This window comes from Nothoprocta perdicaria, unplaced genomic scaffold (genome assembly GCF_003342845.1).
Source record: "Nothoprocta perdicaria isolate Ctin4 unplaced genomic scaffold, notPer1 scaffold_8, whole genome shotgun sequence".
NCBI classification, from domain to species: Eukaryota; Metazoa; Chordata; class Aves; order Tinamiformes; family Tinamidae; genus Nothoprocta; species Nothoprocta perdicaria.
The window spans coordinates 2,807,087-2,819,890 of NW_020456087.1; the positions used below are offsets into that span (position 1 = coordinate 2,807,087).

Consider the following 12,804-nt stretch of genomic DNA (forward strand, 5'->3'; position numbering starts at 1 on the left):
CGACCTATAAAAAAGCCCTACGAAGTAAACTGAAATTGGTGTCTGTAGCATAACTATATAAATATAATTACATGTACACAAAAATATTTTAGTATTAATTGGTTGTGTGACACTTTTTTTAACCTTGCATAGCCATGTAGATTGAAGCAGGCAAAATTTAACCTATAGTGAAATCTTGCTGGTTATAATTACTGGTGGTGGGCAACAGACCGTGGGGAACTGACTTTCCAAGAGTCTTGTCTAAGTTTTGGATGAATATGGAATAGTGTGAATAATGACCTTTTATTATCTATTGAAACGATAACAACAGTTGAGGAAACTCTATCATCTTTCCTGGAAAAGGAGCTTTCCTGGGGGCCTCTCTGAAGTGCCAGTAGGTTCTAGGAGGTGCAGAGCAAACTGGTCTGCGTGCAGGTGCCAGGCTGTAGTCCAAACCAAAATCAAACTCAGTCCAAATGGTCCTAGACTGGTCCTGCTGCACCTCAGCATCTTCTAAATGTGTCACTGAATTTTTTTTTTTGGCTGGATAGTTTACTCAATTTAAGTCTAATGCCTCCCAAGACAGGTACTGGAATACTTAGAGAACACCAGCTAAYGGAAGCCAGTTGCATTTCATTTAACCAGGGAGCAGATAATTTTCCCAAAATAATTGAATATATGTCAATGAAGGACTTGTWACAAGCGAAGACCTAAGTTGTATTTTTTTAGGGTAGTGTCCTGCCTACTTCATTYGGTGAGTCATGAATATAGTGGTATTTTATAGAGGATAGAAAGGCACAGTTACAATGGTCAGGTGAGCTCATACTGTTTCACAGTTCATTTATTTAAACTGCGGTACTTGCACATTGCAAATTGCTTTATGAGCCAGTAATTCTAGTAGAAGTGATTTTTTTTGTCTTTTTACATAAAAATATGAACAAACATTAGCTGTTGTGCTTTACAGGTTTATTATGGGTTTCAAATGTATAATTTTTAAAAAGAACTTTAGACCTATGAGTAGAATACAAATGCAAAAGATGCTGAGAGCACTATAGGGAAACTGCCTGCCAAAATTCCATGGAACAAAGTATGTGGGAAACCTTTTAGGTATATTGGAAGACCCAAGGAGACTCCGTTAATTATTTTGAAATAGAATCTGTTTAATGAAACTTCTAGTTACATACATCTGATAACTTTTTTTTTTTTTTTAATATAATACTCTATTGGAGAGCTGAGGGAAATGCAATGTCTGATTCCTTTTACTTGGGGAAGAGCTTTGAAACTTTGTTGCACAGGTAACTCCAAGGGAAACAAAAGTAGCATTGGCTGCATAGTAGTAAGTGAAAACAGGGAAGTTGATAACATAGCAATAGATAAGYTAAAATAAATTTGTATCAGTGTTCTTCAGAATATTTGAATTCTGTCAGATTTGGCATTGATTTTGGTGTTATAATATATCTATTAGTAATGTGAAGATGTACATAAATTTAACAATTATCAAATTTGCTATATTTTAGCTRGAAATTTTGGTAAATAGTCTTAACTGAGAAGTACAAGTAGATATAACTGACTTCTGAATTTGGTGAAATTTGAGAACTAATGTAAAGATATTATAGAATAGTCCAGCATAGATATAAAATAGGAAGTTGTTCACTACAAGATAATTATGAAGAAAATACTTTTTGCAATATTTTACTGACCAGAAACCAAAGATAAATTTTCAATTCAGTCCCACTGCACGGAAGGCCTAGTTTAATTTTGAAATACATAACTAAGTATATAGGTAAAATATTCTAGTACAGCCTTGCTACAAACATAACAGGATTGCTGAGCAGCTTCAGAAAGTAGATCTTCCTCCATAGTTACAGTCAACCTTGTTTAAAAAAAGTTGACCATAACTATAGTCTAATGAGAGTAAATCTTAAGAAAGTAAATGCAGAATGTTTCTTGTGACTTAAGCTTTTAAAAACAAAAACCCACCAACAATCCATGAAATATTTTAAGATTCAAATGTTGTATTCTCAATGTATCTAAAAGAAAAATAATGAATTGATGGCTTATTTAAGTGAAATGAAAACACTAATGCAAAGAGATTGTGGTTTGGAAAACTTTTTTTTAGCAGAACTTAAGTTGCCAGAAATTGTCACTTTCTCTGAGGTTAGGATAGTAATCTCAACACCCATTCATGGCATATATACACTGTAGCATATATACAATTATACAAGTATGGTCACAGAATCACAGTGGCGATTTTATGTTGTTATTATTTACTTGCAGGTGGCATAATTGATATTTCAGATGCAGAGAACTGGAATTAATTTTCAGTCTGTCAGGAATGCTCTGGAATAAGCTGTTAAATYTGATATTTTCCAGTTACAGTGGCTGTTCTGTAGAGTGATACTAGAATCAAGTAGATTACTGTATTAAAGCAATAATCATATAGTAGGTGGCTGCACTGCTCTATCCTGTGCAAGATCTGTATTCCAGATGTATGTCACAGAACTTCTAAGTTGGTCCCATAATAGAATTAGTAGAATTGTTTAAACTAGCATATAACGTCAACTTTCTTATTCCCTATATTTTTTCAGGAGAAGGAACGAGTGGARGGTGTCTCTGTGGGAGCCATTCTTTCTGATTACCAGCGAATTCGAGTAGAACATGTGTAAGAAAATATTTCTTTATTACATAGTACTGCTGAATCCAGTTATTCTTTCTCCATTCCAGTTATCAACTGAATCTACCAAACTTGTGACTCGTTATCAGGAGTTAAATGACATTCTGTAAAATCTATTACAGAAATAATATAGTCAGGAACTTTGGTTTCTCATTTCTCTCTTCCTTAAGTCTAAGAGTCTTGTTAAGCGAGTGGTTGGAATTCTGTGTTATGTAGGCCCAGATTTGATTTGAATTTGGAAAAAAGTCATTACATCTGATGAAATGCAAAAATGAAAAACAGCTTGATGATTAGAGTTCATCCATTATCTGTTGATAATGGAATAAAAAAAATCTCAAATATTTCATGAATTGCCGCAATGTTGAAATTGATGCTAACTCTACTCCCATCAATGAGTTCTATCTGAGGGGTGTTTCCTTTTCATCTTACARAGGTAAACTTCAGTTAGAAATAGCCTCTTTCTCCTAGGCCTAATGTACACGTTGAAATCTTGAAAGAATTGGACATGTGAATAAATGCTTGGTTATGTTACTAGATATTTTTAAAAGGATTATTTTTGCTGATTGTGAGTCTTAGATCTGTTAGCAAAGCCCAAAGATTGGTGGCAAGTCACAGTGTTGCCAACTGACCTGGTTAGTTGCAAGGGCACTCTGGTAAAAATTGACATTGATCTGAAAATTACCTCTTGCAAAGAAGATCTGAGACCTAATGCATCCTGACTATATGGATTCAGCTAATTTGGTAAAGATGGGCACCTAAATGAATTAACCTGATCAAAGTTATTAAATATTTGTTAATTTTACAACTGAGTGCTTTGTTAAAATATACAAGAGTGATAGCAAAATGAGTGAAATTGTGTGGGTTCTAAATATGTATTTAGGTGTTAGCTGTAAGCACCCATTTGCAAAATCCTGTTGATTATTTAATGAGAAATTGCATGTATTAGATAAACATTTGTCAATTCCCATTTAATGTGATATATGTGAGTGATCTGACCTAGGAATTTAAATCTGTATTCTATCGTCAATTTATGTTTCTTGACAATTTGCAGTAGAACTGCATTTCAATAGTGTAAATTAGCATGCTCTAATATGATAAATAATTAAAAGCTATATATCAAATATTGTGTAAATTTTGTATTAAACTGAATCATCAAATTGTCATTATCAAGTTGTTACTTCACAAACTGCACACTTTYTGTTGAGCTGTCCTTTTCTTGGGTGTTGATACTAATCACAGGTTTGCTAAGTGCAACATTCAGCATATTGCACTGGTGATCTGTTATGCTTGTAACTTAGAGTGCTAACTCTTGCCTTTAACTGTGTGTATAAAAATTGATCACCACCTAAGCAGTTGATGAGTTTGTGTTTCTAAAGATCTGGAGATGGATTTTCCTCATTTTATTTCTATGCAATTCTATTTATACGAGTGAGTTGCAGCTTACATAGGTGAATTATAGGCATAGTAAACTTTATCCCTGTTAAGTTATGTTAGACTGTGTATAGTGAAATCTAGGAAAATATTTTAATTGAAATTATAGAAAAATGCTTAATAGTAGGAAATCAGACAAATTTCTTTAGTTTTGAATGAATTGTGCTGTGTAAAGGCTTTGTTTTGGCTTTCCTTCAACTTTCTTTTGTTGCTTTGAAGATGCAGAAGGCTTAATCTTCAGCCGTTAGCTTATCTTTGGCGCCGGAACCAGGAAATTTTACTTAAAGAAATGATATCATCCAACATTCAAGCCATAATCATAAAAGTGGCAGCTCTTGGTATGTATCCAGTTTCTGAACAGTATTGTGGGTTAAAACTTCAGTGAACAAGTCCATAGAGCATCTGAGAGGAAACGTTTTGCTTTATTTTTTAGAATTAGAAATGATAGCGTGCACATGATTATTTTTTTAAGAGAATTGTAAACAGCTATATGACAGTCATGATGTTCGAATAATCATTTTACCTGTATGTATTTCTTACTTTTTTCAGTGTAGACACTGAAAATCTGGAAGTAGTAACATAATTCTTCCTAGCGTAGTCATTAAATTCCTTCAGTAAGTCTTTTGTTTTGATTTGGTTTTGATTCTTGGTAAAAACGCATGCATAATTCAGAAGTTCACAGTATTGTCATTTATAGATGATACAAACTGGTGGCTAGACAAAATTATAAAACAACTGCGAAAGTTTTAATAGAAACCTAACAAATTTACAATTAAACTACATTATGTTACATTATATTACCTTAAATTAAAAATTAACCCAACAAGCCTAATGAATTTAGGTCAAACAAGATGTAATTATGGCAGACCAAAACATTTTGCATAACAACAATCTTTTCATTTGGTAGAGAGTAATATTTCTTTGTTGATTTCTATAGAGAATATTGCAGTGTAATTGGTTAGTATATCAGAGCTCAGAATCAACATGTCCTTTTATTAGTAAATGTTTAAAATGAGATTTTTATAATGAAGCAAATCATTAGACAAACTAATAGACTATTTTTCAAGGTAAAATCTGGTTTTTATGGAAAGGCTTGTTGAATGATGTGCTCTGTAGCCCTGAGAAGCATGTAAGAAACAGGTTATCAATATTTACAATATATTGATACATTGCAATGTATCATTTCAAGCCTCTATGTAGTTTTTCATTTAAGAGTATCAGATGAGGTTTCAGGTTATAAAATGTGACCAAAGGACCATTAGGTGGGTAAGAGTGGGGGAAATGACTATCAAGTATTTTTGGCTCATTAGACCAAAAAATGGCTAGTATAATACAAGATACTTGGATGGCCAWAGATGTTTACCTGAAAAATTGTTGTGTAACCTTGCATTAAAAGTCTGACTAGCTTATTTGTGCAACTTTCACATTGCATTCTCAATGTCTGTCCTTTCTTCTTTAAAGCTTGCTTTATAGTGAAGACTATACTTACTTAAGTTACTGTACTTAAGTATTAGCCAAGAAATGAATATAGCTGTTCGGACTTYGTATGAATTCATCACATGACTACTTAATTCGTTTTACTTTTTGCTCTCATGAGCAGAGAATGATTGGAAAAGTCAAATTTCATCATTCACTTGCAGATTGCAAGCAGTGTAATTTTAATAGTGTTTTATTTTGGGAGAGCTAGTTATTAGTACAGGAGAATAAACTGCTGCATGTTCTTCTCTACAACAGTTCTTTCTTAAATTGGAAGAAGAAAATAACTCATAATAGAATAAAATTTGCAAGTGGCATCTTTTTATTTTCAAAGAGTAAGGATTTTGCTTACATTGCTTATGTTAACAGAAGAAGAAAAAGTCCACAAACACATGTAGCATGTTTTTCCAAACTGCATTATTTTGCCATCAAAATAGTTTCATTTGTTTTTCTTGTTATTTTTTTCCATAATTATATTTGCAATTATTCAACATTTAGTAAGAACAAAGTTTGTTTGAAGTATTTTAAAGAACATATAAGATGCAGATGATATGATAGATAAAACTGTTTCATGAGCAGACATCAGTGATGGCCTCACTCATCCAGAAAGGAAGATAAGCTTGTCTTCTGTAATTCTACAGGCTTAAACCTTAAAATGCACTAGTTGATGCACAAAGAACGCTTTGTGGGCTGTTCATTTAAGGAGCAAATACCATAAATACTTGTAGACAGCTATTAGGTAGAAAATCACTGCAAGACTCTCTTTTCCCTTTTTCTTCCCTTCTTTTTTTTTGGCTACAGGTAAAAGAGAGATCTTATCAGAGTCAATTTCTCACCTGCCTTAGGCAGACGTAATTAGATGTAAGCAAATTTAATGGAGCTTATGTGCTCTGGGGCCATTCTGTAATGCTTTAATAATTGCATGCCTTATTAAAGCAGATTTAAGGTATGAAGATTGTTTAGCATATCAAGTGGCAAAAAAGCTAAGCTATAGGTTAACTTTTTGCCTTTTGGATTGATAATCAAAGCTAAGCTGCAATGAAAATATTTAACATAACAGATTTAATGGTCTAAAGGGCAGTGCRTTAGATGGTATATTGTACAGATGTTAAAGCAAGAAACAAGTCTGTAACTTGAGCTTGACATTCATCAGCGCTGGCATACTTGTGCACTTGCCTTGGCCTGTTTTCCATTAAGTGAGTGCCAGTATTGGCAAGGTAAAAGCTTGCCTTTTTATGTAGAAAACACATAATTATGCAAGTAAGTGAGCATTAGTTAGTAYGTTTCCCCTAAATCCACCGTTACAAATTAATACTATAAACTTGGCCAGTGGCAACAGTTTTCTCTGAGAAGCATGCTTYGTGAACTGGGATGCCAATTGCTCTCTCATATGCAAAAGGTGTATTTGTAGGAACCCTTCTTCACCTGCCTTCTGCTGATCTTGCAAGTAGATCAGCCTTTTATTTAGAGTGTCTATGAGAAGCCTACCATGATCTAGCAGCAAAACTGAGAAATAAAATATATTATTAATATTCATCTTTGGCACTTTTATGCTGCTAAAGATGTCTGTTTGATGCACAATGTCTTCGTACTTGAAATATATTCCTCTTCACTGGATCTGTGATAAAATTAGGATGTGGTTATCAAGTAATAGCTAAAATAGATGGTTGCCTTTAAYGTAGGGGTGTGTGAAAGTCTAATAATATCCATGTCTCGTGGGAGATGGTATAATATAACATAATTTTAAGATATGGTTTTGATATCCATTTCTATAAATATGTTCTATGTATGGATCATAATATTAATTAACTTGCAGAAGAACATGAGAATCTGGGTATAACTGATTCAACTTTTAATCTTGGAAGCCGTGTACATTGGTCTCACAGATACAAGATTTTAAAACAAACTGCACTGCGGCACTGGTTGTAAAGGGTACATTTGGAAGGAACCTTTGTGTTTTCCACGGCATGCTCCTCAGTAAAAATAGAACACGGGTTTTTACTTATTTGCACTTGTTACTAGTACCTAAATCTTGTGGAGTCAAGAATTAATATTGGATTATAACTTATACATTTTAACTTATGACTAAATTCAATCTGTTAGTATAATTTAAATTATTTTTACATTGTGTTATTAAGGGACTTGTCCTCAGAGATCCTATCTTTTTTTACCTGTTTTAAATTCATGTTCATCTTTATTATTGTTTGCTTGAGCAATTGGAAAAAAAAAATACTACTTTTAATCAAAATCGGAATATTAGGCCAAAGATTCTATGATTTAAGGAATTTTAAGGGATTAACGTGCACTAGTTGGTTCATACGTTGCAGTTTCTCTCAGTTTGTTTAGAGAATAGTAATGAAGCATTTTGAATTAAAAACTTCAAATAAGCTGTAATTGTGAGGTCACATAATAGAAATATTAAGATGAAACGGAAAAACTGTAGTAATAAATTGTGCTTCTAACTTCTAGCCCTTCTTTAGACCACAGAAGAAAAGTTATGCTACAAAACTGTTCAACTACGTGTTAGAGCTGATCAGCTTTTGGTGCTCGACCTACATTTTGAAGTGTGATTCTTACACCTTGGCTACATCATGTGTATCTTGGGTCCAGCTGCATGAGTGTTTCCAGGCAGTCTGCGTCCTCACCTTTGGATAGAGGGAAAAACAGGGTCATGGAAGCCTAAATTGTGAGATGCTGTTGGCCCTCGTTGATCCTATTTCCCTGTTGGCCACATGGAGAGGCAGACTGCCCCAATGGAATGCCCACTGCACTGGGCTGGCTCTAACCTGGACCATATCTTGAAGTAAAATTGGTGGATATTAGAGCATTTAGAGTTTTACCTGAAAACATCGTTTATGCAATGGAATAGAAATCATGTTTTTTTATAATTTGTTTCTATTTTCTGGTGCTGAGTGCTTTTAAAAGCTGTTTCTCTAATCAATATTTGTTTATTTACTAGTTTATTTAGCTACATTATTCATAGAAAAGTAAATGAAAAGGTATCACATCTATTTGTTCACCAGGCATAATATGAAAGGATTTGATAGCAAGTATGAAACCACAGGAGTTATTTTTTAACTCTAGGCCTCTTTTTTTTTTTCCCCCCCCCCCTCTATCAACATAGAAAAACAGGAAAGTAGATTCAAGATCAGAAGTCAGCCAAAATTAGCTTGGGATTCAAGACTGCTGCAATGCAAAAGATATAAGTGAGAAGTGGAATTTAAGTGAAGGCAAGTCCTGATTTAGAGGGTAATTAAAAGGTTGGAATGATAAGAATCTTTGCATTTCATTTGAAATGCTTTTTGTCATAATGCTTGCACATGAGTCAGTGGTACTTTGATATATGTGGAAGATGAGGCTTTGGAAAAAGCTTCGCATGTGAAAAAGCAGCAGAGGGTCTAGTGGATTTGATAACAGAAGGATTGTCAGAGAACTTGGAGCTAAGATACACTGGACTAATCAGAGCTAGGGAAAATGAACGTACCGGGGCRGGGAAAGAAAACAAAATAGCATGAAAAGCAAGAAGGACAAGTGGTGTTTGTTTAATGCTAGAATATTGCTTGATGCTGCTTGATGCTCACTCTGCAGGTTCCTGTGCTGAAGCAGAGCTTGATCTCAGACCCCTCGAAGTGTGTCTGAGCAAATGGGTCTGGAGAGCAAAGCATCTCTGGTTCACTCGGAGCTGAAGTTTTTACCAGATGTCTTATTCTAATCTGATCCTTTATTTCTTGGTCCCTGTCTCTTACTTTCTTCATTTAGTTTACTCATTTCCTCTTTCAGAAGTCTCTATTGGTCCATTTGTGAATTGTGACTGTTTAAAGGTTTATAACTTGTGTGCATGTGGGTCAATTTAGTGAAAGTGGCTTAGATTTTACCACCAGTGCAGATATTATCACTAGACACATTCTTCTTTCTTTCTTTCTTTGCCACTAAATCAACTTTTAAACCCTTTCTTCAAAGCATAAAAGCATTAGAACTTTTCAAAGCACAGAAATATCTTATGCTACACAAGGGCTTATGCTACATGAGTGCGTGTGTACAAARCGAACCATTCAAGATACCTTTTCCTTTGCATTGTAACTTAACATTAGTGAAATGTGTGTGTGCTTTCCACTACAGAAGAAGTCCCTGAATTCCTTCTCCGTCTTTTTCTATTACTGCAGTTCTCCGTAGTAATTGTCTTGAGGCTGTATCATTTTGTCGTGCAGCCACTGGTGCTCGGTGCAGGAAGGTTTGCTCTGCCGGTTGATGGGAAAAATCAGGAATTACACTAGGAATAGAAATTGCTGTTCATAGTGATCATGCCATTTGTCCCATTGAATGCTGATTTTTACAGTAAACCTCTAGGACATGAAAGCTGAGATGAGAGCATGACTGTTTACTGGGCACTGTTAAAAACAGCATTATCAAGTTTTTCAAGATGTTTCTCTCATCACGTACTGGTCTGTCTTAAAGCCCCACTTGCGTTTTGGACAGCACATAATAAATTGACTGATGTAATTCAGTTTGAGAGTTGAAAAAATGCGTTAGAAATAATGGAGCATAACATTCTAGGGTTAACATTTATTCATAGATGATGCAATTAAATAAAACAGGCATTAACTTCAAGGTCAGTCAGTAAAGTAATAAAAGTGAGTATATTAATTGAATTGTAATTGCTTTCCGTTGATACATGCAAGTAAAGTAAAATAGATGTCAGTGCTGCAAATTATAGTTCTTCTTCCTAATTAAGTTCTTAATTCCATGTACAGTCTTCCAGACCCTGGGCCTTGTTGTTGGTTTATCCAGCCAGCCAGCTTTCTTAGAGCTGGATTCATGGAGGAGGAACCTRTAGGATGTTGTTATACTGAATGTTYGAAGAACTTTACAGTACTTAAAAATCTAGGCTATTTTAGGGACCTGAAGCAATCTACTCATTTGTTTAAAGAAAAATATGTCAAAAGCCTAGATTTATTTAGCTGTTATGCAAGGATGGATATAGATATTTCATTATACTGATTGTAGCAGCAGACATATGGCTTCATCTGAAAATGCATACCAYTAGAGATTTGAGTTGTGGACTACTGGGTCTGCAAATTGCAGATAACCTTGGTTTCTTGATGTCTTTAGCAATCCACAATTTGTGTTCATTCGTAATACTTTTATGTAGTTTGTGGCAATATTAAATATACACAACCTGAATTTTTTATGCTGTTTGTGTAATTGTTTCTTTATTATTTTGTAGTCATTGAAGATGGAGCAGTAGGTGTGTCCTTCTCAATATCAAAGAAAGTTGTGAAAGAATGAATATGATGCTTGGATTTGATTTCCACCCGTCCCCCCTGAAAATTTTCCAMTTGTAATTTGTTTCCAGATGTTGTCGTTTGTTTTGTGCTGTTTCAAATGTTAAGACTTTTTGACCATCTCATCTCATATCCAACTAGGATGTTTGCTGCTAGCTGATGAAGGTGATGGTCTACCTCTGTGGGATTTTTTTAAATTAGTATTATTTTAATATTGCTTGCTGGAATTGTTTGATTTATTCCTGCAAATGACCATGCAACAGCCATAACCTTTCTTTATGTCTCTCTCCTTTCTTCTTTATCGCATGTGTCACACACAGAGAATGGGACTTGGCGAAAGAGCTTTCACTAGGGAAAACAGCCCATATCAGGTGCAGCAGTTTGTTACTGGGGTCTTGTGTCACAGCCATAAGAGGTTAACCTGCATTTTAATTTAATATGTATCCCCAAAGATAACTTCTGACACAGGATGATAATTTCCRTGGAGTACTTTTATTGCTGTGGGGCTGTTTACTTTATTGGTTAACGAAATGCCTAGGAAAAGAAAACAATAACTTTTTCCAGTTGATAGAGTGCAAAGGAAATGGGGCACATTTTCCTCAAGCAGGGAAACCAGTTGCCCAAAAGTTATAAGGGAGAATTCTGTCCAACTACGTTTTCTTTGGGATCAAAATGATTCTTGATATAGTGGAAATAGCTTCTAAAGGAGACTTATGTTACAAACAAAAAAAAGTTTGTAGCTTATGTTACAAACAATAAAAATAGAGATTTTCTTAATGCATAAACAGTACTAAATTGTGTAGAACACATTTTAATGTGTTTTTTTTTTTTTTTTTTTTAAGGTTTAGATCCAGATGAGCATCTAGGGAAAAGGCTGGATCAAATGGAGCCTTTGCTTTTGGAGGTGAGTTTTACTTAAGGAATACACAAGTGCAATGTTGCAATTGTCAATGTAATATAAATATCTAAATGCAAATATGATAAAATTAAATAACTATATGCAGATTAAAGACTTCTTCAGAGAAAGGAGAGGGTGTGGCAAAACTGTAGATGACACAAGTATGTGATACAGATATCTCCGCCTAAAGGTTTTCTGCAATACTTTACATGGTCCAGCTGTCTACAGTTATCCAAAAATGCAGAAGATGTTTAATTCTGAGGATGTACTTCATTCTGTTCAAATAGTTTTGCCATTCTCAAAGCAAATAAAGGCTTGTAAGGAGAGCTTGTGGACTTATTTAAGTAAAAATTACGTAAGTAGAAGCAAAAAAAAAAAAAATAATTTTTGTCTACACAAGTTTTATTCAAGTTTGAGGTAGAAATGGCAAACATCAAGATAAGTGCAGATTGAAACTGATCTGAAACTGATCATATTTTTACATGACAGAGTCAATTTATGGTAACCACGGTTCCTTGTTCTCCAGCCAGTTAGCAAGCCATGATCGTTTGCTTTATGCACCTATATACAAAGCTGCACTTTAATCTTTATCAGTGAAACAATCTAAATTTATACACACAAAATACTTTTTGTCACTAATTACTTTTGTGTAATTAATTTGTCAGTGGCTTCACAGGCAGTTTTACAGAAACAATTAAAGACATGATAAATTAACCGTTGCAAAAGTAATCAGCCTTTGGTAGACATTTAAAAAAATTTCCTTTGCTGTTGAAAGATAGGAAAACATTTTTGGTGTGCAAGTGGGTTTTTTTTGTTTGTTTGTTTTTCCTTTCSTCCCTGTAAAAAAACTTAATTTGCCAAAAAAACTCTGCATTATCTCTCTGTCTTTACAGTGGAAAAGTGACATATATTGATGTGCAAAGGCACCTATTGTGTGTACTATAGAAATGGTTGTGGAATTGTAATTTCACATATAGGTTTTTTGGAAGATCTTTGGAGTTGTGAATACAATGAGTACAATAAACACAGGTCGTGCTGTTGATCACTTGAGTGTGTGCAATGTT

The 12,804-nt window shown here is 34.2% G+C and overlaps 1 protein-coding gene across 1 annotated transcript in view; it reads left to right on the top strand.

The window, feature by feature from the left end:
• Positions 1-12,804, top strand: part of DPH6 (diphthamine biosynthesis 6) — a 167,340-nt gene that overhangs the window by 38,789 nt on the left and 115,747 nt on the right. Inside the window, exons 3-5 of the mRNA XM_026051765.1 lie at positions 2,568-2,641; positions 4,304-4,422; positions 11,685-11,746. Of these exons, the coding sequence (XP_025907550.1) occupies positions 2,568-2,641; positions 4,304-4,422; positions 11,685-11,746 (255 nt within the window). The remainder of the gene's footprint in view (positions 1-2,567; positions 2,642-4,303; positions 4,423-11,684; positions 11,747-12,804) is intronic.